This window comes from Ixodes scapularis, unplaced genomic scaffold, assembly GCF_016920785.2.
Source record: "Ixodes scapularis isolate PalLabHiFi unplaced genomic scaffold, ASM1692078v2 PGA_scaffold1__304_contigs__length_218370807, whole genome shotgun sequence".
Lineage (NCBI taxonomy): Eukaryota > Metazoa > Arthropoda > Arachnida > Ixodida > Ixodidae > Ixodes > Ixodes scapularis.
Window position 1 is genome coordinate 27214473 of NW_024609846.1, and position 24296 is coordinate 27238768.

General features: G+C 47.6%; 1 protein-coding gene across 1 annotated transcript; it reads right to left on the reverse strand.

Moving 5' to 3' along the window:
* Nucleotides 1-1498: 1498 nt before the first annotated feature.
* Nucleotides 1499-24087, reverse strand: LOC120836004 (elongator complex protein 5-like). The gene is made up of 8 exons (XM_040222004.3): nt 23905-24087; nt 22588-22648; nt 18643-18723; nt 17310-17497; nt 13954-14117; nt 6741-6821; nt 3173-3267; nt 1499-1690 (listed from the first exon to the last, which is right to left on the reverse strand). The coding sequence occupies exons 1-8, from the start codon at nt 23957-23959 to the stop codon at nt 1591-1593; spliced, it is 825 nt and encodes a 274-aa protein (XP_040077938.1). The 5' UTR covers nt 23960-24087; the 3' UTR covers nt 1499-1590.
* Between the last annotated feature and the right edge of the window lie 209 nt (nt 24088-24296).

The following is a 24296-nucleotide window of genomic DNA, read 5'->3' on the forward strand; positions in this document are numbered from 1 at the left end:
AAAGAAACTTTTGCGGAGGGAGCGCGGGAGGGTGCTCCTTGCTCCACAAAAGAATATTATTTTTTTTCTTCCGGGCGGTTGACGTGGCCGCCCGGAAGAAAAAAAAAAAGCCAGCTTCTTTTGCTAGTTAGCTTCCCCCAACGCAGCCACCCTGTTGTAGGGGAAAGCCAACTTGCAGAGCAAAACGGCACTCTGCAGGAGAAGGTGCTCCCGCTCGGACGTGCTCCGGGCTCTCGGCATAGTTCGGCGCTAATATAGAAGGCAGCGGCTTCAGCATTTTGGAGTCCGTCGACAGCGTAGAAAAATATCGTTATCGCGGATGCAGTGAAGAAAAAGCAGAAGATGCAAGACTATTTCATTGTCAGGAGAAAGTGGATTTTTGAGAGACAAATTCATTAAAACTTATATCGAATTACACGATATATCAAATTCCCATTTTTTTGTGAGTTTGATATATCCGGGTTTGACTGTAGCATTCCTCGTTCGAAATGCAAATCATTGGCTCCAAAGTAAATGTGGGTGTACACTTTTTTTTTTTTTTTTTTTTTACTTCTATACCGACCGGGGGTTCTCGAACCATCTTGAGGAATGGCCATCTCCCTCGAATGGCAACTAGGAAACTTGATGCGATACCGATGCAGCGAAGCACTGCAGAAGCCCACAGCCCTCGCAGAGACGCATGCTAGGGGACATGGCATCGGTGGCTCGTGTCTTCCAAGACGTGGCTCGAAATGTGAAAGGCAGCCGAGCAAAAGCCTGGGGAAGCCAGTTTGAGACCTCACGGTTGGACCAATGTCCGACGTCGCAGTGGCACTGCTGTCGGCACGCGCGCAGACGCTTCATCTCGCGCGAATCTGATGCTGCACACGCAGTGCCCATACCTGGTGTGGGCTAACAGGGAGTTGTCTGCGCACAATGCATGTACAAAAATTGGCTGTCTCTTTCGCATTTCACGAAAGTGTTCTAAATGCTACACCTTAGCGTTCAAGCAGTCGCTTTACTAGGTAGAACTCCCTTGGACGTGGCTAAAGGTGTTCCAGATGCAACGCATTCAGGGTGCTCTTTGTTGAATCTGCCCGAAATGAGTCTGTCACAAACGTCATGCACCGCATTGATTAGATTGTCCGTAAACTGCCAGTTCACGGACTCAAACTGCCAGTGGGCCGCCACGCAACGACAACCAGCTTCCCGTCGCCGCCGGGCCCCGGCACTATCGTCTTGCAGCCTTGTCCCTCGCTCCTTCCTCTTTGCCTCGGTGTGCCCGAAGCATAGCGTGCAAGCGAGGGCCCTCGTAGTGCGTGTAGTCCACTTTGCCGTCCCCACTCGGAGAGCGATCGCCGACCGTACGGTCCAAGAGCTGGCCTTTGCTACGGATTTAATCTGAAGGTAGATTATCTAATTTGTGCTATACAACTTCGGAAACTCCCTTGGTAAGACGCGTGCGAGGCTCAGCAGAGTTACGGAATCGCTCGTTTTATTTACAACTGCGCGGAGACAAGTCGCGTTAACCAGGGTGGCGTGCGTCGGAAGAACCAAACATCCGGAGGTGGAATTGGGCCGGGCGTCTCGGCAGCGGGCTGGCCTTGCGGTTCAGAAGTCGAGGTCGTCGTCCGGGTCGTCTTCTTCGTCAAAGTCGTCCTCCCGCTCCATCACGTACGAGATCTCTCCGCTGCCGCCTGCAGAGGGTGCCCTGGAAGGCAAAAAATCAGTCACTCCAACCTCGGTGAGAGGCATATGATCTGTCTCTATTGGATCTGCCCGAGTACGAAAGCCTATTTTGGAGGAAAGAAAAATCGTAAGCTGCTGTCGGTAATCGATGGGGGTCGAGCATCTTTACTTATAGACAAACTGGCAGAGCCAGTCATCTTGTTAAAAACCCGAAAATCTGCTCCAAACATACGGGACATGGTAAAGTTTACTTCTGTATAGAGCCAATGTTTCTAGATCGAAGTTCGTTGATGAGCCCCCTAGAACGCCCAAAGCCTTTTCGTAGCGCATCCACTTGGTGGCGCTGGATACGCTATCGGCCTAAAGCCCCTTGATAAAAGCGTTTTTTACAAGTACCGCCAACCATTGTTGTGGAAGCGCGCGAGACACGTGCCATGAGCGGGTGCTCCGCCGCCATTCGCTTCCAAGGCCCGCTCATTTCAGTGCTGTGCCGCCATTTGCTTCCAAGGGCCGCTCGAGACATGGGCCTCGTGCACTCGCGCATTTGACGCTACTTGCAAGACGAACGCAAACACATCGAGGGGCTTTATATCGGCCTGAAGCCCCTTGATAAAGGCGTTTTTTTACAAGTACCACCGACCATTCTTGTGGAAACGCGCGAGACATGTGCCACGAGCGGGTGCTCCGCCGCCATTTGCTTCCAAGGGCCGCCTGAGACACGGGCCTCGTGCACTGGCGCATTTGATGCTACTTGCCAGACAAATGCAAATGCATCGAGGAGTTTGATATAGGCCATCCTCATGGACAGAAACGGCAAAACCGGCAAAACGTTGCATGCACAGCGGAAATTGTGGTTTTCTATAGTAAACAATTTTCATTCAAAAACGGTTCCTCTCCATTGTCCGCAGAGGCATTGCCACTCGTGGAGCTAGGAATGGTACCCACCCATATTTGCTCGCGTGCAGGCAACCGAGATGAACCATTTTCGAGAAACTCTCTTCCACGTAACTTGTCAATTGATACATCTAAGAATATCGGTCCGAGCAAATGTTAGACTCGCACGAGTCTTTATGAGAATGACTAGAGAACCAGAGTACTGATCCTTGACCTGGTCAATCGATCGAGCATGCAGAATAATAATCCATATTAAATAAAAGTTCAAATCAGAAATTCCCAAAAAACAAACTGTCGGCAGTGAGACACAGAGTTAGAGCTTCTCGATTCACCAGTGTGTCCTCCATACACGATACAGACTTTGTTCATCTCGCGCCCATTCAATTAATGCCTCTCGCACCGTTACACACTTCGCGCAGCGTCTAAACTCGTTCCTCAGATACTTTATCCCCCGAGCCGGTTCTCCATTTATTTACTGACGAGTGGTATACTAAAGCGTGTATTGGCTCGCTGGCCAACGTCCCCAACTCGAGACGAACGAGCGGAATGTCTCCCCCGCTCGTGCCACAATTCCCAGGAGGCGGTACTGTCACAGAGAGGAGCCGCCTACTTGAGGTAAGGCAGGACCAGGCCGTCCCTGGCCTCTCTCTCGTCGCTGGTCAGTCGCAGGTTGAACGTCAGGTTGGCAGCCGGGTCCGGCTTGGCCTGCGACCCAAAGCAGTCCGGTTTCGGATGGCACTCCCTACAGTTGCCAAAGAGGTCGGCAAGAAGGACCACCTGCCCCGCAACACGAGGGCAGCGTCGAGCACTTTGTATTTCCGGTCTGACCGCAGCCAACCAAGCGGCACCAGAAGTGTGTAGTCTTTGTGCGTTTCCCATGGCCGGCTAAACCAATCGTGCGAAGAAAAAAGCCTAGGATCGTGCCGCGTTCGCTGCACGTGATTGGTTCAGCCGGTCATAATGACGATGCACTTTTGGCACTGCTTGACTGGCCCCGTCGGAACATGGGATGCGGTCTAACTTAAAGGGCAACTGCGAAGAAAAAAAGTGTTTTTTTAAAAGTCTAATTGAGACAAGACTCGCAAAACAATTTTTCCACGAAAAAATAATTCTTTTACAGCAATATTAATTGCACGAGACTGATTTTAGTTTGCGGCTATTTCGTCCGTTTTAAATTGCGCTCCACAAAGTTGGTATTCCAGCAGACTCCCTTTAAGACAAACACGAAGGGAACCTTAAAATTTGTTTGACTTATCCGATGTTCGCCTAAACAGAAGTGCCCTAATTATCATGCTGGGCATGTCTAAATTGCTGTTGGCCAATAAACACAGAATGAGAAGGCCTACAATGAAGAGATACTTAAAAAGGGACATTTATTTGGCTTATCATGCCAAACGAAGAAAAAAAATAATGTTTCATGCACCACTGGGGGGGAACCGATCCATTCAATGATTTTTGACTGCCTCCTCCTCTGTGCAAATCGTTGTCTAGCGATGAAAGACAACATGTGACCCATGTTCCTGAAAAAACATGGGCCACATGTAATAATTGAACCTTAATCATTGTCATCACGTCCATCAGACTCCTTGTCCGACGCCTCCTCCCAAACGCCTCCTCCCAAAGTGCCATCGAGTGCATTTGAAATCCCGCACCTCTTGAAAGAGTGAGCGACGAGCGTGCGCAGACGCAGTGAAAACCCGGCGCGGCGCATAAACCGAGTGAACCAATGTCGGCTCGCCAAAGTTCTCATGCAGCAGCTCAACGTTTATGGCGAGGTGCCGTTCACGCTGCTCTTTTACGAAGTTGGTTCACGTTGCTCTTTTAGAATGTCACTAAGACTTGTCTCGACGTCGGCGAACACGCCATTCTTTGGGCTCTTAAAGCTTCTTCTCGTTCCGTCGCACGCGAACAGAGCTTGCTTTCGTCATCTCCATCCGCGGATGCTGCCCCCATTTACGGCGAATTGTCGTCCGGCAGCACTGTTACCGATATCTTCCGCAACCAAAACAACTTTTCTTTTGTAGGCGACCTATGACTGTTTTCGCGCCGACACCATTGCCGATGTCAGCTCCTGTAAAGCGGCACCGTTGTTCAGTAAAGTGCTGCCAGATGAGCGATCGCGACAGCGAGTCTTTCAGCAGCCATGTCGCCCCGAAAGATGACAAGCTGAATACTATTTGGCTGGAGGCAATCGGGTGTTCGCGTAGCGACAAACCTGTCCAGGTATGTTCTCGTCCTTTCGGTCTGGAGGCCTTCGAGATTCGCACCGAGTGCACCAAACGTCCGTGACTGAGACGCGGGGCGATCCCGACGCTTTTCCTACCGAGCGCGCCGACGGCTCGGGAGGCTCAGGCGGTGTGCTGTCTTCATTGCTGGCAGCCGTCCTCCGCGGCGTATCTTTGTATGGCCGAAGACCCAGTTGCTCGCAGTGGCCAAGAAGCTGACGCTTCCATTCAGGATCCATTTTGCGTGTAGTTCGCACAGAACGCAGAAGCGACAAAAGGCTGTGGTACGCACGCAAGACGCACCGGGAGTCGAGACGCTGCATACGCCGTTCAACTCCGCAGCCAAGTCAATCCAAGAGCGAATCCGAGATTGAGGGGCGGGGCATACTTCTCCAAGTGGGGCAAAAAAGCAAGAGTTTCAAATGTGGAGAGGTTGTAACTTTGACTAAAGTATGTTCTGTGGCGTAAATATTGCTAAAAACAGTGTTTGGTTTTGCAGAAGATTTGTTCTGTGACATGCTTGTCCCAATTAGGCCTGAAATCCAGCCGACCTTATAATATACACAAGCATTTTGATTCCACCCCCCCCCCCCCCCCCCCTCTCCACCCCGAGTCATGCACCTCCCAGCCACCTCAACCCCCCGAACAAATTCCTGGCTACGGCACTGTGTTACGCTGCTTTGTTGAACCTTCCGAACCCTGCCACGGTTGCGGTGAAAAATAAGTGGATTCAATGACGCTGCAAGACGTGAGGGTAAGTTTTTACTCAAACAAATGAATAGCTTCCCCCGTCGCGATGTGTTTACGCTGCCGCAGGTATAGTTTTGGTTTACGTTCATATTCACAACCACGGCTGCTGGCGGTAGCTGCCGCGACTGATGCACAGTCGCGTAGACGCAACGACAAAGCGCATGATCTGTACCGAGGGTTTTTTAAATCCCCATTCGTCGTGGCGCTGCATGTATTGCGTCAGGTCTATTAAAATAGCTGCGGCATGCTTCCGACAGTCGGTAACTCCGACTTTTTAAGAGCACTTGCCCGAGTTAAGCAGTGTGTGCTATGGCGCAACCGCGTGCAGAAAGACAATTTGAACAATATAGCATCCTCATCTTTGTCCAAATACCTCTGACTTACGAGAGCGAGCGAAACCATAAAGAAAAGCAGCATTTATCTTGTCATAGGCGATGCTGCCTTTCACTTGCGAGATGCACGTCACTGTTACCTTATGTTCTTATGCCTAAATTACCTCCTCCATTTAAGAGACACAGGCAACTTTTCTTTGGGGGGTGTGCCTCCCCCAAAAAATTACCAAAGTTTTTCAACAGACAAAAAGTCGCAATAATATTGCAACTGGACCCGTACTGCTATGGAGGGCGGTTTCTCACCAGGGCGTGGCGCCATTAGTATTGCTTTGGAGCACCCTCTGGCCAGTCGAATAGGACTTTGTTACATACTAATTGTAATCACCTACTTAAGGCAACCAGCTCGCATTCCAATAACTTTCTAAATATTCTGCGACATTGAGGTCTGCCGCCATTGCTGACCAAGGGTTCAGTTGTGAACAAAAGAAATATCGGCACAATTCCATCTCAATTCACGCCTCTACTCATGGCAGAGTCCGAGGCAGTGATGTTAAATTTAGTAAATCAGCATGAATGATTTAGCTCCTTGCCATTATAACAGATACAAATTGCCCCAAAAACTTAACTACCCATTGCAGTTATAGTTAACTGAAATTCCATTGCAGCGTAATGTGGGAAGTATGTAGTTACTGAGATTGTAATTAATTACGGCAACTTTATTATTTTGAATTAGTTCCTTAAGCCCCCCCCGTTGGAACTGTCCAACCTGGTGGGGCCCTTGGGGCAGCCATTTGTGTGGTTGGTACCCACCACACACACTCTCACCACTTTGTCGTCTCTATATAGAAATGTTAACAGTGGGGGAACTCACCACTTCCTTGGCCACTTTTTTCTGCTCCACTTTTTTAATGTTTGTGATGGTGAACCCCGCCTCCACGGTGAATTCTTGTTCCTTTGGGAAAAAAACGGGCTCGGCGTCAGCTTCCAGTTAGACCCCTTTTGTCGGTTTTATAAACTGTAGGTTTCCACAGGCAGCAACGTTCAATGGTAGTTTGTGCTTTAACAATTTTGGGAAGTTAGTCAGTCCCAAAGGGTGTCCGGTGTTTCTACCGTAGACGAGAACTTCAGCCGCCGCTAGCCATCACCAAATAGTGATGCACGACCACACGCCGGTACGGTGCTCATTCAGGATCTCCAGGTTCTGCTGCGCAACAAAACACACTCGACCACCGATCCCCCCTGTTAGGGCTTTCATTTCTTCGGCAGAGGAGGCGACGAGACAAAGCGGCGGAGGGTGCCAATGACTTTTGCTACAGTCAACTTTCCACGGAGCCCGTATGAATAAGGTTCAATACAAAAACTGAAGGCACCAAAACGTTTTCTAAGAAACTTTAAAATTGGCATAAACCAGTTTGTGATGCTGCCACTGTCCTGGCGAGTAGCCTTGCTGTCCATATTGTATATCTGGAAACTTTACAGGGTGGTATCACTTAAATTCAAACAATCTTGGTGGGGGGGGAGGTCTTTAGATTTTTTTTAAAACTAATATATGTGATAGCTCTGTTCCTGCGATGAACAAAATGGCCCTTCAAGAAAGTTCAAGTAAGCTGTTCAATAGAAAAAAAAAATCTGAATTGCTATGGAGTGAAACAAAAACTCAATTTGAATATCTGTCGAGTGTGTTTATTTGTTAAATTATTTTACTTACTTAGGCCGTTAATATTTATTTTAGGTTAAAGAAAAAAATGCGGACCCTGTTTACGAAATTTTTTAACTGTATATTCTCGATAGCTTTTTTTATAAACTATCAAAAACTTGCTACCTTGAGCAATTTTCGCTTGAAATCGGGATGGCTGCAGCAGACGAACCATTAATGCCAGCGACATAAAAAGACTATGAATATGTAGCTATTAACGTCAGCAATCTGGTAATGTGCATTTCATGTAAGTCATATTTATAAATATATTTATATTTGGCTCCGAAATCATTAAAAACCTTCAATTTTCATATTTATGAATTCGGTTTTTACGAAAAGGCTATTTTTTATTTTGTTCAAACTTTTTTATGGATTGCTACGAGTACAGGCAACAACGGGGCAAACTTAATAGTTCACCTTTTTGTGTTTTATTCTCTGCACAGCCAGCTAAATAAGCACATTTTAGGCTACTTCTAAAGTTTTGGCTCCGGTATGGTTTCTTCACCACGTCATCAGCGAAGCACTCAAGAATTTTTCAACTCAAAATAGGAATATGAAATACCGCCTCTCTTTTTGGTCATTACCAGTATAACATGCATTTATTTTCGTGAAATACAAATTTGAAAACAACATAGCGTGGTCGTGGAGAAAATTGTCACTGTAAACACATCTGAGAAAACTTTTAATTAAATAGTGTATAAACAGTTATAATCACTGTGCTTGTCTGAGCTAAAGTGACGTGTTTTAAGGTAACTTTGGCCGAGTCGAGAATGAGTTTGAGGTGGCTTGTTTTAGCAACAAGGTAGAGAGGCGCTGTTGGAAGGCCGTCTATCTTCCAGCCAGGAGAGAGAAACCTTTTCGTGGGACCCCGCTCGTAAAAACAGTGGTGACCCTCGATCGAGAGTCTGCGTTCCCAGCTCATACCAAAATACCTATGTAGCGCCATGTGAGAACTCGTAAGAAGACACATATGTGCTTACATGACGAGTGTGGACATGTGAGTACAACAGTAAAAGGAGATCCCTTCCGTGCATCTCTTCTAGCTTCACCTCTTTGTTTGCACACATTTCTCCTTGACTGATGGTTATCCTCCAGCAGGCCCAAATTTGATCTTGGTCCTTTTTGTTCCGCTCTTATTTATCTTTCTTCTTTAGTTAACAGCAGACAAACTGGCATTTTCAGCATCTTTTGTCGGTGATGTATATCGGTGTTTATAATTTAAAGGGCAACTCCGCTTCATTTTTGATATTTAGAAAACTATGTAGCCCTCTTCAGTATCATATAGAAAGACCCCCATGTCAAATATTACAATCTAATTCCGCCTATATATTTAAGGGGAGACACTGCACAGAAAGAAAAGACTCTGCAAAAAAAGTTGATTTTGAAAAATGACATATTTACATCCACCAACATCTAGAGAGTATTCCCAAAAAGTTTAATTAATTTTCACTGCATACTTAATTTTTTATAAATTATTTTCTGTCCACCAAAGCTAAAGAAAAGGTAGGGTTTGGAGCACTTTGGATGCATTTTTCTCCGTTTCACTTTTTGGTATAAATTCCATTTTAGTCAATCTATTGTTTGATTATGGCAAAACAGGGATGGTTCAATATTCCCTTTTCCTGACTGAAATTTAACAAGGAATGCGGCTATGGAACTTTGTCACTTTACGATGCCTTTTATAAAAAAATGTTGACATTTTGTCTAAGACACAGAAGACCAAAAAGTTGACCATTTTTGCAAAAGAGAAAATTTATAGAAATAAATTACTTTTTAGAAAAAACGTTCTATAGCAGCACCCTCTAAGCATTCTGCTACATATCTAGCAAATAAAAATCTTGAATATCATTATAGTTTTATCACGATAGATTAACTAACCAATGTAGGCGTGTTGCTGGTGGAAGCCACTCTAATTTCCTTCTCATTTAATCGACAGACCTGAAATTTTGTTATACACCCTCTAGCATGACCACCAGCCTACCCTCTATATTTCATTAATTTTAAGACAAGGGTTCAAAAGTTGACCCCCCTAGGGGGTGTGTCCCCTTAATAAACTGGCCAGCAAACCTTCAAGTGAGCCAAGTCGCCGAAATCTGCCAACTCTAGCGTGCGACGTGAGGCGCAATCGTCAGCGCAGTCACTGCGACGGAGTTGGAGCGGCCAACGTTGAGCCACTACGTTAGAGGCATGACTATGTCATTCTCACGTTTTGTTTGTTTTTACTTCTCTGAGCGAAATTGAATGATGACGTCATGAGTTTCTCCTCCAGGTGTTGGCTGAACGGCGTCCACGTGATCACCGTAACGCGGTGATCACGTGCGCTTATCGGTCTATTTCTCCGCTTCCCTTCTCCTCTTTCGTCTTCTCCTTTTCCCCTTCTACCCCGGGCCATCACTGTCCACGCCATGCGAAGCGACCTACCCGCGGCGCGGGTCCTGTCCCTCGCCCCTCCGAACGTCACAAGACCACGTAGTTCGACGTGACGTGGCCATGACTCTGACAACACAAGACCAAGGTTGCCTGACGCAACCAAAGTTTCGGTTTCGGTATCAGCTGATGTTTAAATTAAGATTACACAAATAATATTCCACATTTCGCAAATCCGAAGACGCAGAGCTGTTTAGTAGTGCTTTGTGAAATGAAATCACATGCAAGCCTAAATTTTTCGGAATTGAGCGGAGTTGCCCTTTAGAGGGCAACTCCACTCAAAAAGTCGACCCTATCGAAATGACTGATAACGCTTTAGGGGGTCAAAATACTGCCATACCCAAAATATCACGTCGAACCGACGCCGCATTACCGATTAAAATCAATATTAAAAATGTTCTCCCGGCTCGGTTAGCGGCCCGAAAGAGGGTGAGTAACGCTGGCACTGGGTGAGCTAGTGAAGCAACACTGGGCAATGACGTAGGTTTAGTCCTACACTCTCGTACGGACGCTTCGCTTCGCGGAATTCCACGGACGCTTCGCTTCCGTGGAATTCTGCGGTTCTGCTGACGGCAAGAGGTGCTTACCACGTTATCCTGTGTTCTCCTATTTTTATTAGCGTCGAGGCAGTTCATTTAACTCCAGCATTGCTTCCGCGACAGTGCGGAAGAGAGCGAAGCGATGATGCTCGCTCACGCGCGTGTTGTGGAGCCGGAGAGACTCACCGGACTCGCGTTGGGCAATGTCGAGCACGACTTGTAATGCTATGGGTTGCACCAACAATCCGGTGCGCAACCCGGAGCTGCGGTTCCACAAGTTCCCAAGAGACCGGAAGAGGCGCAAGGTGTGGGTCGGTGCCGTTCGCCGGATAGACTTCGGAAGACCGTCGACTCCGTGCTCCAACGCGAAGCACTGCTCCCAGCACTCTACGTCAGACACCTACACACGGTATCTGCGGCTGCTGACTATTGCGTGTTTCTCCACGAAACACGCGTCTTTGAAGAACGATGCGGTGCCGTCGCTGTTCGCGTATCGTCCGCCGGCTACTCCAGCACGATCGGCCGGACGCAGCAGGTCGCGGCTGATCTAACTAGCGTGCACATAAAGGCACCTTAGCTTTAACAACTTAGACCGCTTGTGGATACATCTGTCCATATATCTCCTATTATTTCTTTTTCTCTCGGTCCGCGAGCAAGAAACAAATACAGTCACGCTGCGCCGGCGCTGACCCCGTCATATTTATAGCAGTCGGATTCGCTTTTTGGCCGGCAAATTTATAAATACACACTAAAACTTACTACATTTGGTGCATATTAACAAAGTGAAGCGGGAAAAAAGAAAATGTGTAACTTAACTTCCGTTTTGAAACTCCACATGCGACTGAACCGACATTGTCGGTGCATCGACTCGGGAGCGCGGGACGAGAACTAGGTGATGCCGACGACGCGCCACTAGTATCAGTGTTGCCAGGCTGCCTCAGCCGGTAGTTTCGGTTTCGCTGTGCCGCCATAACGATATTTGGGTTCGCGATATCTACAAAACTACGCACACTACCGAAAAACAAATTATATCTCGTGATTCAGGGTCACCAACTTCGACTAAACAGATCATAACCCAAAAATTGTAAAAATAGAATGGAGTTGTTCTTTAAGAAATACTCCCGACAAAGCTAATATACAACCGGAGAGAGAGAGAGAGAGAACAGATAGCATTGAATTCACATTAGTAAAGTGTAGAAACGAGTGAAAGGAGAAGGCTAAACTCTCTCAAGGAAGACACCAGTTCGGACTTTCCAAGCCTTGCACATTCATCTTTAAGCCATGGCAACTGCTTTTAGCTCGAAGAGAAGTTACTGTACTTTGAGATACGTAGGCGAAAGATCTACCACAACAGGCGTTTTCGTAATATCATCGACTTCGACATAGATGCCTCGAAGAGGATCCTGCCCCCTTCAAAAATCGGTGGTGTTACGACAACGGATGTGCTCTGCCAGAACTGCTTCAAACGGTCCGGTGAGCAACTTGCAACTCACGCTTTTAGTGATTTGGGGTCAAGCTCCCCAGCAAGCTTCCTCAAAGAGTGCCAAGTAGTCGCAGACATCAACGCGGATATTTCCGCTGTTGCGATTGAAGTAACTCTTTTGCGCATGCCGTCTAGGGTAAATCTGAAGAGCCGCCAGTCATAGGTTGAAAGAAAGCAGCGGGACATGAAGAATCTCACAGCCGCCAAGTTTGAAAAAGGTTGGTGACCGTGTATGACTCGAAGGCGAGTGGGTCAAGTGCCCGCAGTGATCACACATGTCTCAGCTGTGACGAATGGTGGGGGAGCCTAAGAGAGGCCTTTGTTAAGGCACCATCTTACCAGAAAAGAAGCCAGCTTCTCACGCTTCTGCCTGAAAGTGCAGCCACTAGCGAGGTAGCACGACAAATTTCCAAGCCATCCAGATAAATCCCGAGAAAATCAAAGCAACATCGCCAACGTTTCGCCATATGGGAGCGTCCGGAGCTTTAGCATGGAGCAGGCATAAGTGAGGACATTGTACGGTCGGCCACGCTGTACTACACAGACGACGATCTCCACTGCCCGCAGCAAAGCCCGAACAAAAAAGACGCCGTTAAGATTATGAGAGACGGGGAATCACAGATGATTGTGAAGCATTACGTGACAAGGTCAATCCGAGAGACGTACCGGCTGTTTCGGAAGGCGAATCCAGTCGAAATTAGGACTGACTAAATTCTACCCTCTGCGTCCAAAATGGGTGAAACGAAATCCCGAACAAACCGTTTGTGCATGTGTGTGCTGCACAAACTTTGATTTCTGCACCTCTACCCTGAACAACCTACGGGAAGGAGAAATAGCGAAGGAGGAGATTGTGGCTTTCTGCCTTTGCCCCGAGACTTGGCCCGAATGTTTGTGAGGGGAATGGAAGGCTGAGGGCTTTTTGAGAAAACAATAGACTGAACGGCCGACCACACCGTTGCTTGTCAAGAATCAGGTGTTAGCCAGGGAGGAAAAGAGGGACGACCGTGCGCAGACCCACCAGCCGCGTGCTAGGGACGGAACAGTTGGAATCAGAGGATCGACCTGGCCGGAGGCATTTCTTTCATGGAGGTGCACATTTCGTAGTGAACCACGTGGGTCCTCTTTGCGCGGGGGAGCAGTACACGCCGACCACCGCAAGCTCCGACTTCGGGTCCTTTCTCGGGAGTAGAGGCCGGGAAGTTGTTCAATCGCCTGCTCTTCCGCATCAGTAAAGGCACTACAGAGCCTGCTGCAACGTAACAAGGGAAGGGAAGCCCCTTGCACAACGCTGTCCGCTCGCCACAATTGGCGCTTTCCACCTCTCCCGTCGCCTGCTCTCCAGCATTCGCTTCGGTATAGTGAAAGGGGTTGCGGGCTTTATCGGCGGAGTTCGTTTCGCTATTCTAAACCGACGAGAGACTATAGTAGTCGTCCTCATAAAGTAGAAGCGTATTGACGACTCCGCGTTAGCCGTCACATTGCAGCGGCCACCCCTCTACTGTCGAACTGAGGCAGCCGATTCTCGAGGGCGCACCGACCTCTCGCCGTACGAGCATCCACGATGTCCAATTTGCTCTTTCGTTTCTCAGACATCGACGAGTAAACGCTTGACAGACTCCCAACCCTGCGGACGTCGAGTGTCGTCGATCGCCGGGACCGGGCACCTTGGACCATCATCAAGCAGAAATGGAGCACCCTAAAAAGTGCTCCATTTCTGCTTGATGACGTTCTACATGTGTCACATTGTTCGCGGCTGCGATCCTGGCAGTGTCACAGCAGCGGGGGTAGATGTAGCATTGCGTTCGTTCTCACTTTTTGCCGGGACTCGTAGCACCGACTGCGAGGACCTCCAACACCACGACGCGTCGTCGTTTGTCGCCACTTGAGGACCGACGTATAGGAGGGACGCCAAACGCGCCTGTCGGAGGCGTCGGCTCACCTCTCGCGTGACCCGTCCTCCGGGCTTGCGGTGGACCACCCGGCAGAGGGGCGGACCGGCCGCCGTGGCCACCGGTGCTAGGGTGGTGGTGGCAAGGCGGCGCAGCTGGTCCACCTCCCGCTCCCCGTGGACGTCTTGGTGAACCAGGGCCGCGACCAGCTGGACTGCGGAGAGGACGGGAGGGGCCGATCGAAAAAAGAAACACGCCATCCAGGTCCCGTGAGCGCCGAATGTCGGGAAAAGTGGCGCGTAGAGCGCGGTTCCCTAACGCAGGTCGGCTCGAGAGCCCTCACCACCGGCTAGACGTGAGCGGTCAAGACGCCTGCAGACATTGTTAAGGGGCTGAGAAACGGGAGCTGGCCGCGGGGAAACAAACGAGCCTTTCCTGCCGCACGCAACTGCGTCGTCGGGACGACGCCGAGCCTCCCGCATGATGCCCCACGTTCGGAAGCGGTGGTTGACTGTGGCGGCTTCTCCTTTTCCTGTCTCACCGTTTCTAAGGCTCACGGCCCCTCTGCGTTCGACCTCCGGAAACTGCTCGTGAGGGGTTTGTCCGTTGCCGAGAGATATACCTTTCCTCGTTTTTTTGTTAAGTAGGAGGCACAGCCATCCGGTTGAGGCAAAAAGGGGAGTTGAGGAGGTAACGAAACCCGAGCCCAATAATGCGCTTCTTGCAAAAACCAGTGTTTGTAAAGAAAAAAGGGTTTCACTTCAATGCTTTACGAATGTGAATTGTTTGTTAGTGTTAGCGTTAGTCAGCCAAATTAAAAGAAAAAAACTTGCATCATAGTTTTATTTAACGAGAACTATGTACGGACAAAACAAAAAGATTGAACATTTGAAGAAGGGTAAGGGTAAGTGATGCACTGCTCAGATAAACCCTCGATGTTTGCATGTTTATTCATTCAACTCGGGGAAGTAAGGCGGCTGCAGTCGGGCGTTACACCCATACCAGAGGGACCGCACTGCCTCTTTGGTGGAAACTACAAAAGCATTGGTACTTAACAATAAGGACGCAGAAAATTTGAGCTACAAAAGAAGCGGCTGAATCTCGGGACCACGTCGAAATGAGAATATTAATAGGTCTGCAGAGTTTAGCGTCAATCTTGCAAAAAATGTGACTCTAGTGCTGCACATTTAGCTGGAGCCTCTCAGTTTCCAATAAAAAAAATCACTCGGCAGCAACGGGAACGTAAAAGCAATTGAGCAGTCCCGCATTAACCCACAATCACGGCGATGGCCGCGACAAGTGAAATAGTTGGGCATCGACGTCACGTTCTGAATAAAAGCGTTTGGAACAAAGTAGACATCTCACCATTTTTTCCCGAACGCTTTTGTATCTACTTGTTCCGGAGCGCACGGAAGCGCATCTCCCGACACAAGCTCTTGGCTTTGACAGTGCTAAAACATTTTGTTGTCAGCCATTTTTTTTTTTCAGAGGGCGCACGCAGTGGGCATTGGGTACTACAATATCTCCAAGTATAGAACAAGTTGTTAATGCCGTGGCTTAGCTCTGCGGTAACGCCTCTGCTTTGCACGCAGCGGACCCAGGTTAGATTTCCGCGGGCAGCGGGAAATCTTTTTTGTGGATTTGGCAACATCGACGACGGACACCCTCCAATGCCAGCTACAACATCAATAATGACAACAACAACAACAACAACAACAACAACAACTACTACTACTACTACTACTACCACTACGACAACTACAACATCAGCAACAAACATTTCCAGTGGTGGGAAAAACCCATAACAGTTATTGCTGCAGAATCAACAAAGTGGCCTTGGGAAAAGCAAGGATGCTACTGTATGGGAATCCTTGCATCACCTCTCATGAGACTGGGAATACCAGTTTGAATGCTACAGAAGTTGGTGACAACTACTGGCTTCACCTATCTAACGAGCGGCAAAACAACTGCTGGTGTTCTGTGGCCACGCGCAAATTAATCTGGCAGCATTTCGATGGTTCCTGCAATGCGGGCTCTGTCAGTCGTCGCAGGTACTGCAAGCTTTCTTCCTCCGCTTTAATATTCCGTTCCTTTTCCCTCGATGTGCGGTAGCCCGCTAGAATAATTCTTACTTGCCTTATTTTATTTATTTGTACCCTTGGGGCCCGAAGGTAATACAGAGGGGGCTGGGATGAAACCGTAGAATGAGTAAACAAATCAAGGAAATCATAAAACAGGTCCTAGAGCCCCAGTTTGCTGCAACAGGGTACTAGGAACTGTTTTATACACTTCTTAAAGGGGTTATGACACGCCAAAAATAAAATATTACATAACTATACTGCTAGGACCCATTGTATGTCCCTATAATCCTGCTAAAATTGTTTTGAAAAAGGCGCGATAATTTCGTGGATAAATCGATTTATATGCGGGCCCCTCGGAGGGGCAGATCCGGGCGGACCTGGAGGCTGATGACGTAGCCAGCCTCCAGCGCGGTGTCTCCTTGCACGCACTCACAGACTTGGCTCTCTTGGCGTATCGAGCCTCAGCTTCCTCGTTTACCTTCCACCGTCCTCGTTTCCAGCATCCGGTCTCTGACGATTACGTCTACAACATCGATCGCCTTGTCGAAGTGTTCGACAATGATCGCACCAGCGATGAGAGTAATTGCTATCAAGGGACGTTGGAAGCTGTTCATTTTGACTGCGACCCGCTGGCGACGAGCTCCAGCGACGACGAGTTCGCCGTGGTCACCGTCGTCCGGGAATGTCTCGCAGGCGCATGCAGGCTGGAAGGTCAACTGGCCGGGGGGCGAGAGCGAGAATAGCTTTCAGTTTACCGAGCTGTTTGAGCGGTTTTGTTCGTACTGCGACGAGAAGAGCTTGGGCGATCATGGGGGCGCCTAGAATGAGAGAGTGTTCATGGTCACGTGGTTTATGGACACCATGGTGTGACTAACTTGAGCAGTGTTGCCTGGTCGCCAGATGAAAATTATAAAAATTCGTAAATTGAATATTGCAATTATCAGAGCTCTAAAAATTGCGTAACTTGGTGTATATACTAAGTAGCCTATGAGCATTCCATTTCAAGAATAATCTATCCGTTTAATTTTCGTGTCATAACCCCTTTAAGTTCACACGGAGTACCAGGTATGAATTAAGGTATATGTCTGGCCTGACCTCTTAGGCTTTCCTGCTCTCACTCTCAATTTTACCCGCACTCACTAGCTGGAACTCAGTCAGACAAACAGACAGAGGCAGACATTATCTGTGCTGCACATTAGGCAATCTGGTAAGTATACCTGGCAATATCTAATGTGGAACTCAACTCGCATTGCTGACAATACAACTTTGCATGCCAGCAAGTACTGTCTTCGTTCCGAAGTCAGAGGAAGGTGAAGAGCACTTACTGCAGGCTTTTCTCGAGAGGCACATTAAAGCCCTGTAGACATCTTCAAAGTCCTCATGCATGAGGATCGTGGTGAGGGAGTCAATTACGAGGACAAATGGCTCCTTTTGGCTGGAAAGACGCTCCATCCACGAGTAGAAATCATAACTCCGGGAGGACTGCTCGGTAAAGCCGTCAAGCACATTCACTCTGCGAGCAAAAATGCAAACTAGCTTTAACAATGTCTTCTAATCCGACTTGTTGGGTCAGTTTAAAAACGCAAAGTTGTTCCCCGAAATCTTTCACAGAATTTTTGAGTTCATAGAAGCACGCACCAGGAAGTAATTTCTATTAACATCCACCCAAATTATACGCTGTATTGACAAAGTGACTTTGGCTTTGTACAATGTTTGTTTTTTCCTATTCAGCTGCATGGAAATCAGAAATGTGTGGCATCGACTGAATACATAGATCATTAGAATTAAAGAAAGCCTTGAAGGAGGTTACATACAGAAGGTGTGTTATCCAAGGTAAAAGCCTACAGTGCTCTCACTTTCATACCTGCCAAGTTCGGACAACTCAAATCCGGGAGAATTTCTAAGCAGAGGGAGGCGTTAAAGTTTTTAGAAATAAATATTGATGACAAATCTACATGAAGACAATTTCATTACATTTATATTGCACTGCTCATGCTAGCGAGATACAGCTGGACCTCGCTACCTTTGCAGCCATTCGTTGTGACAACAAAAAGTCAAATTTGGGGGGGTTTTACGTGCCAAACCAATGACGGGCATCTCGCACGCCCCAGCGGAGGACTGAGGATTAATTTGGACCACCTGGGGATCTTTTGACGCGCAACCGAAAGCTCGGTTACACGGCGCCTCCTCCGCAAAAAGCCTCCGTCAGATTGCGGGCACCTCAGCCGGGATTCGAACGCGCCACATAGGGATCCGTAAGCCAGCGCTCTTGCCTTGGAGCCACCGAGGTCGTTGTGACAACAAAAACTCCTCATTTAAGTGTGGGGAGAAGGGGGTCATTCGTGTTTTCCAGGAGATTTTTCTGTCAATCGTACAACCATACAAATTGGTCGAAATTCGAGAGCCTTCCGGGTAATACGAGAGAGTTGTCAGGTATGCATTTGATATCTGATGTGAAACTAAGTTGAACTAATGGCCAGAGTGTTTTCGAAATAACCTTCCGATAGCTCAAGGATGACCCTCATACCTCATGAAGTCTAAAAATCCATAAATTATTCAGCAAAAGAAATAAGTTTGAATGCTGTCATGGCTGATAGCATTCAGCTGAGATGCCTAACTGCCTTCCTCAGCATCACAGCGGAAAGCCAAGCACCTTACTTGTCTTTGACACTGTCTGGAAACGGCCTGAGAAAGTCTTGTGGGTGTTTGTCGAAGCAAAGAACCTGAATGCTGTCACCCCTGAAAGAGAAACAGAACAAAGTATCATCGAATAAATTTAGAGGAAGTCATGCCTACCGTAATATCCCGAGTCATCGCCCATCCCCGAGCCATCGCCCACCCCATTTTTTGGGCCAATATCGATTTCCGAAAAAACACCGAGTCATCGCCCACCCCTTCAAATACCCCAGCGCGGACTCTGCGATCCGCGAACACTCATCCTACCCGAATGACGCGGTCGCGGACCTTACAGTTGGAGGACATCCGTGACAAAGTAAAATGAAGGAGGGAAAGACACTTCTTTTTGTTTACGCATTTCCTCCGTGAGCGACCCCAAAGTGGTCGTGTATCCGTGCGAAAAGAAAACGATGGAGATAACAAAATAAGAGTTTGTTAACGTAACCGCGGAGTGTTAGGTCAAAGTCTGTCTCCGCCGAAGTAAGGTCACCGCGAACCCGTTCCTTCTTCCGCCCGTCGCGACCGCGGTTGTGCAATATTTTAGGCAAAGCCAAAGCGTAAATAAAGCTTTGCTGGAACGTCCTACACAGATGCTGAGCGTCCCAACCGTGCATTGATAGCCCGCCGTGCACGGACGCACGTATGTACGCACCAAACAAGTTGCGCAAGAGCTTGCAATTGACGAGGCGCCCGACTTGGCCCGACGCCAAAGTATTTGCCAACGCGACCGCCGGCTTTCCCGCTTTCCCAGCATTGCTCTTGGTCGCTTCTTTGGTCCGCTCGCTTGTTGCGCCTGGTCGGTTTTTCTATTTTCTTGTAGACTTTTCTTTCTTTTTTTTTTACTAGGCAGGAGAACATAATGGTGACATTCTTTCACGGAACAAACGTTCGTGCTACATGCAGATCGGCGGTGTTTCTAGCGCGTATGCAAGCAACGGACTTCGCTATAGTAAAATATTCTTTCGTGAGCATTTGTTTCTATAAAACAATGAAACTAAATCGAGTTTTGAGTTTGATGTATCTCTTGTGCATCAGCGCTAGATACGCAGAGAAAAATAGGCGGTTTTTTCCGCTTTTTCCAAGTGTTTGTGCTCACCCACCGAGACATGGCCCACCCCACTTTTTTAACGAATTTCAGGCGGTAGGGGGGTGGGCGATGACTCGGGATATTACGGTAATACCCAGCCAAATTTTAGTAAATTATCACTCTCATGATAGAGCAAGTCAAGTCAAGGATAGTTAAACAAATTATGACATCATAAACCAATTGAAGAAATCAGGGCTAAAACGTTGTTGCTCAACCCCTTGGTGAGAGTGCGCATTAAGTTAGTTTGTTAAAATTGGTTCGAAAAAATGTCCTCAACAAGTACAAGATTATGTGACCTCACACTCCACTGGTTCCCAACATTGCATGCACACCAAAACGTTGAGAGCCATGACAATGCAGATTTGGATGGTGATCGCGAATTTACAAGAAGCATACTTTTTCATGCGCATTCCATTTTTAAATCTGTTTACACTCGAGGTCAGTGGTCTCCAACTCGTTTGAGTGTGGAGGGCCAGATAGCCCACACCGAAAAGGTCAAGAGCCAACGTAAGACGGGAAAGGGGGTGGGGAGGGTGTTCAAAAAATTTTAAAGAGAAGAAACCTCATACTCTATGCTTTCGGTAAACTGGCAGCTTTGCCTGCGACTCTCTTAGATTTTATTTTTATATATGACTACTTTGGGTCCTGACCTGATGTGATAACAAGAATTAAAATGACACAGCCCCGCCAACGTGTTGGCATTTTTAATAGAACAAGAGAACAAGTACGCCGTCTTTTCCGTTGCTGAATCCACTCAGGAATTGGCCAAGCTCAACATGCCTCTAAAAAATAATGAGTTAATTTGGCAATCCTTGCTTTCCTGACGATTTTTATTACAACACTCTAAACAAACTTTTGTCTTTTAATGGTGATATTTTTTGAAGGCTAGTTAACACTAAAATACCTACAAGCTGTTTTCGAGACAATTCGGGCGTAAAAAAATTGTATAAGTAAGTGGGTGAACAGAGTGCCATGGAACTTTTCACGAAGGTGTTCTTAGGTGGTGCACGGATCATACTTAAAATCTGCGAGTGTAGAGCTCTGTGAAAAATTGTAAAAAAATAAAAAAATGTTCTTCTTTTCCTTTGAGTTTTCGGAAAATGGAAGCAAACCGTCTGGTTGATGCTGCTACTTACATATGGCACCACATGATGTAAAAACTTTAAATATTCTTAGAGATCAGCACCCTAAAGCAGATTCAGAAAATCCAAGCATGTGTGGTAGCATACACGAGTAGCAGAATCAAACTGACTGTCTCTTTCTGTTTTTCTCCCGCGCATAGGGAAAACAGGCTTTTCTTTTCTTCAGCTTTTTCCCAAAAGCCTACACTAACAAAAGCTTAATACGATAGATGCACCACCTAAAGGCACCTTTGTGAAAGATTTCATGGCACTCTGTTCATTGTTTTATTTACGAGATAATTTTATGAGACCCTGTAGGGCAAAATAGAACTCAGTTTATGTGCCATTTTTCTAGGGGTACTCCGGCATTTTCTTCATAGCTTCCGATTTTCCTGAAACTTTGCTGAACACACCAACAAACATCGCTGAAATAGTAACCCAAATATTGAGCCGAAATTAATATATCTCGCAAAGTTATTGAAATTACAATTTGGTCCTCATTGTGTTTCTCAAACTGAAAGTCTCTACTGGCAACGATGAAAAAGTGACTTCAGGGGAAAGTAGGGGTTCACTCTTTGGGCAGTAGACTTTGTTCCCAACTGACTGCAGGCAGTTTCACGGTGTCAAATAAATGCTTTGGAAGCTCGCTCGAGCACCCGCGCAGCTGCACGATACGAATGCTCCACATAGTCCGTTTTTAGACTACCCCCTTGATTTGCAAGCCTGCCTTCCCCTGACATCACAACACTGAAAAGTGTGAGTATATTTGCATGTTGGTTTTGGCATCATTTTCACTTGCCAATTTCACAATAACTATTCTGAATTTAGCGATACCAAATAGCATACTGGAAAGGGCAAAGACCAGGGATTCCGAAAATATAGTTCGTTGGGGTAGCTCAAAAATCAACAAAGTACCCTATTAAAGGGTGCTCTGAGTGTAGCATCGTTATTTCGGGGAATTTGTGTTAATGTGGCGAAAGAAAACTCTTCGTAGACAATTCGCGAGTGAAACGGGTGCGTATAAGTCCATCACCCTAAGCATTTCTAGCACGGCTTGAACGGCTAAGTTAGGGCGCCATCTAGTGGGAGAGTGCAAAATTATATCAACAGCATCAGGGAACAGCTCTCCCTGTAGGTGCGATCTGGGTGACATGGTCGTAAATATAGAGTTGGTCGTGGATTAAACGAAGCTTCTCAACAACACACAATCATTAACAGCCACGCAGTAGTGCGTGCAAACTGGTAGTGACGTCAAACGGGACCGTTTCGTGGTATCGCTTCGGCCACATATGGGCAATGAGCAACGTTTTCTAGAAACCCAGAACCGAGCGACGCGACGAGCGACAATGAGAAATCTGTCGCTCGTCACCGACTCTCTTCATTTGTCTCCGTTGCACGTTTCGTCGCTCGCCAAATCGGTTCAGCCTCGACTCTCGCATTCTAACACGTTTGACGAGTGCAGTGGAGACAAAGGCAACTAGCTTTAAATCTACCCACTAATCATTCCAATCAGAGCTCAGCGTTCTGACGGACTTGCACGCACTCGTCTCCTCCCTTTTCTCGGCACATAGCATTCCTCTTACTTTTTAGCTGAGTGCAACAAAAAAAGTAGCCAGCTTAGACATCGGCCATAAGCCAACCTTTTCAATGTGCTAACGGGACCAGCAGCCTTTTCAGCGAGGTTCACTGTGCACAGGGGACAAGAGAGTGCTTGATTACCTCGTCACCCAAGATGTGATCAAACACTGTGCGAGGGCACGGCTAGGTTCCTCGAGGCTGTCTGCAATGGCAGGACACAAACATGTCGGCACAGTGAGACGGTGTGGCAAAAACGTGGTACTGTCAATGGTGTTTAGAATTGCCGTTTCTCTCTAATCGTACAGCAACTAGGGGAGTAATAATTCACAAATCATCGATGGATTTATATCCCCGCAACTAAAGAATACTAATACATGCCTTGCAGTGATGGAACATTATCCATTTCACACCACCACGGAAGAGAGAGAGGGGGAAGCTGCTTTTGTACGAATTTTGAGTGACGGGTTAATCTTCTATAACCATCTAGAGGGAGAACAGCGACGTCTGGGCACATCTGGGACCAGGGACGGCGCCAAGGGGAGACGAGGGGTGGCGGGCGCCTCCCCTAAAATTTCTTCTGCCACCCCAAGATGAAGCAGCTTTGTACACAAACGATGGCTTACGACGTCGGCCTCAGGACCCAGTGTAACGAGTGTTCAGACTTTAGACCCGTTCATGCCTTTTATTTTATTTTTCTATTAACTTCCAGTCATTGGAAGTCGTACCGCGGGCAATTAAGCTATCAAGCACTTTAGAAAAAGCAGCGCCCCTTTGTGACGCCTGCTGGCTTTTTTCTCCGTATTCTGCTCTGTGGTGCTTATCTTCAGCGGAGACCGGAGACGTGAACGGAGGCGAGCTTAGTTAAAGTCGAGGTCATGGGGAATTCCGGACTGTCTCAGAAAGGGAAGCAAAACCTGGTTGCGAGTCTGAGCACAGGTGGCAGAGGTCCCTGCTGTGATAACCCCCCCCCCCCCCCCCCAACCCCTCTTCATTCTCGTGTTTCCGCATTTCCCTTTTCAATGAGCACACCGCATAAGCTATCTTCGTTAAGCCCGTGGGCGACAGCACCTCAGAGCAACCTCCCCTCCCCACAATTTGGTTCGCCTCCCGATTGCCCCCCCATTATGAAGATCCTGGCGCCGTCCCTGTCTGGGACACAAAAAAGAGAGCCGCGGTTAGAGGGGAGTTCCTCCTTCCCTTTTTCTCTGGTGGTGGCCGGAGAGTTGACGGAATGACGTCCAATGCAAAGCATGTATACAAAGCGCATCTCGCCCAACTCGCGATATCGGCGAAACTGCTCTCGATGTAGCAAGACAGACTCACCAACGAGACGTCTGAAATTTACTGAGCCGAGCTCCGGCCGCTAATTTAGGAAAACTATTTCACGCGTGCCGAGGAGCCTCGTTTGCAACGAAGAACGGTTAGCGGAAACGTACGAACGTGCCCAACCGAACCCACCTTCAACCAGCAGGAGCCCGGACAAATCCCGGCGTCCGAGAACACACTGCAGCATTTTAAGTATTTCTTCGCTAGGATCAATTATGAATTTGTCGAACCATCGCGACGTCTTCACAGCGTTTACAACGTTTACAAGCACGCGCCTCTCGCAAGTCGCGCAACAGTAAGCAGCCGTGAGCACTGGAGAGCGCCATTTTGTACAGTGTTTAGAGACCTAAAGAATCTCTCCCGCTAAACGACATCTACTAGCAATAACCAGCGCGCATGCACCCTTAGAAAAAGTGTTTTTTTTTTTTCTCCGAAATTATACATGTGAAAATTCAAAACTTAGAAAAAAATTGAAAATTACGGATACCGAAGGTCGGTTTTCCCTGTAAACCTGTAAACAATAT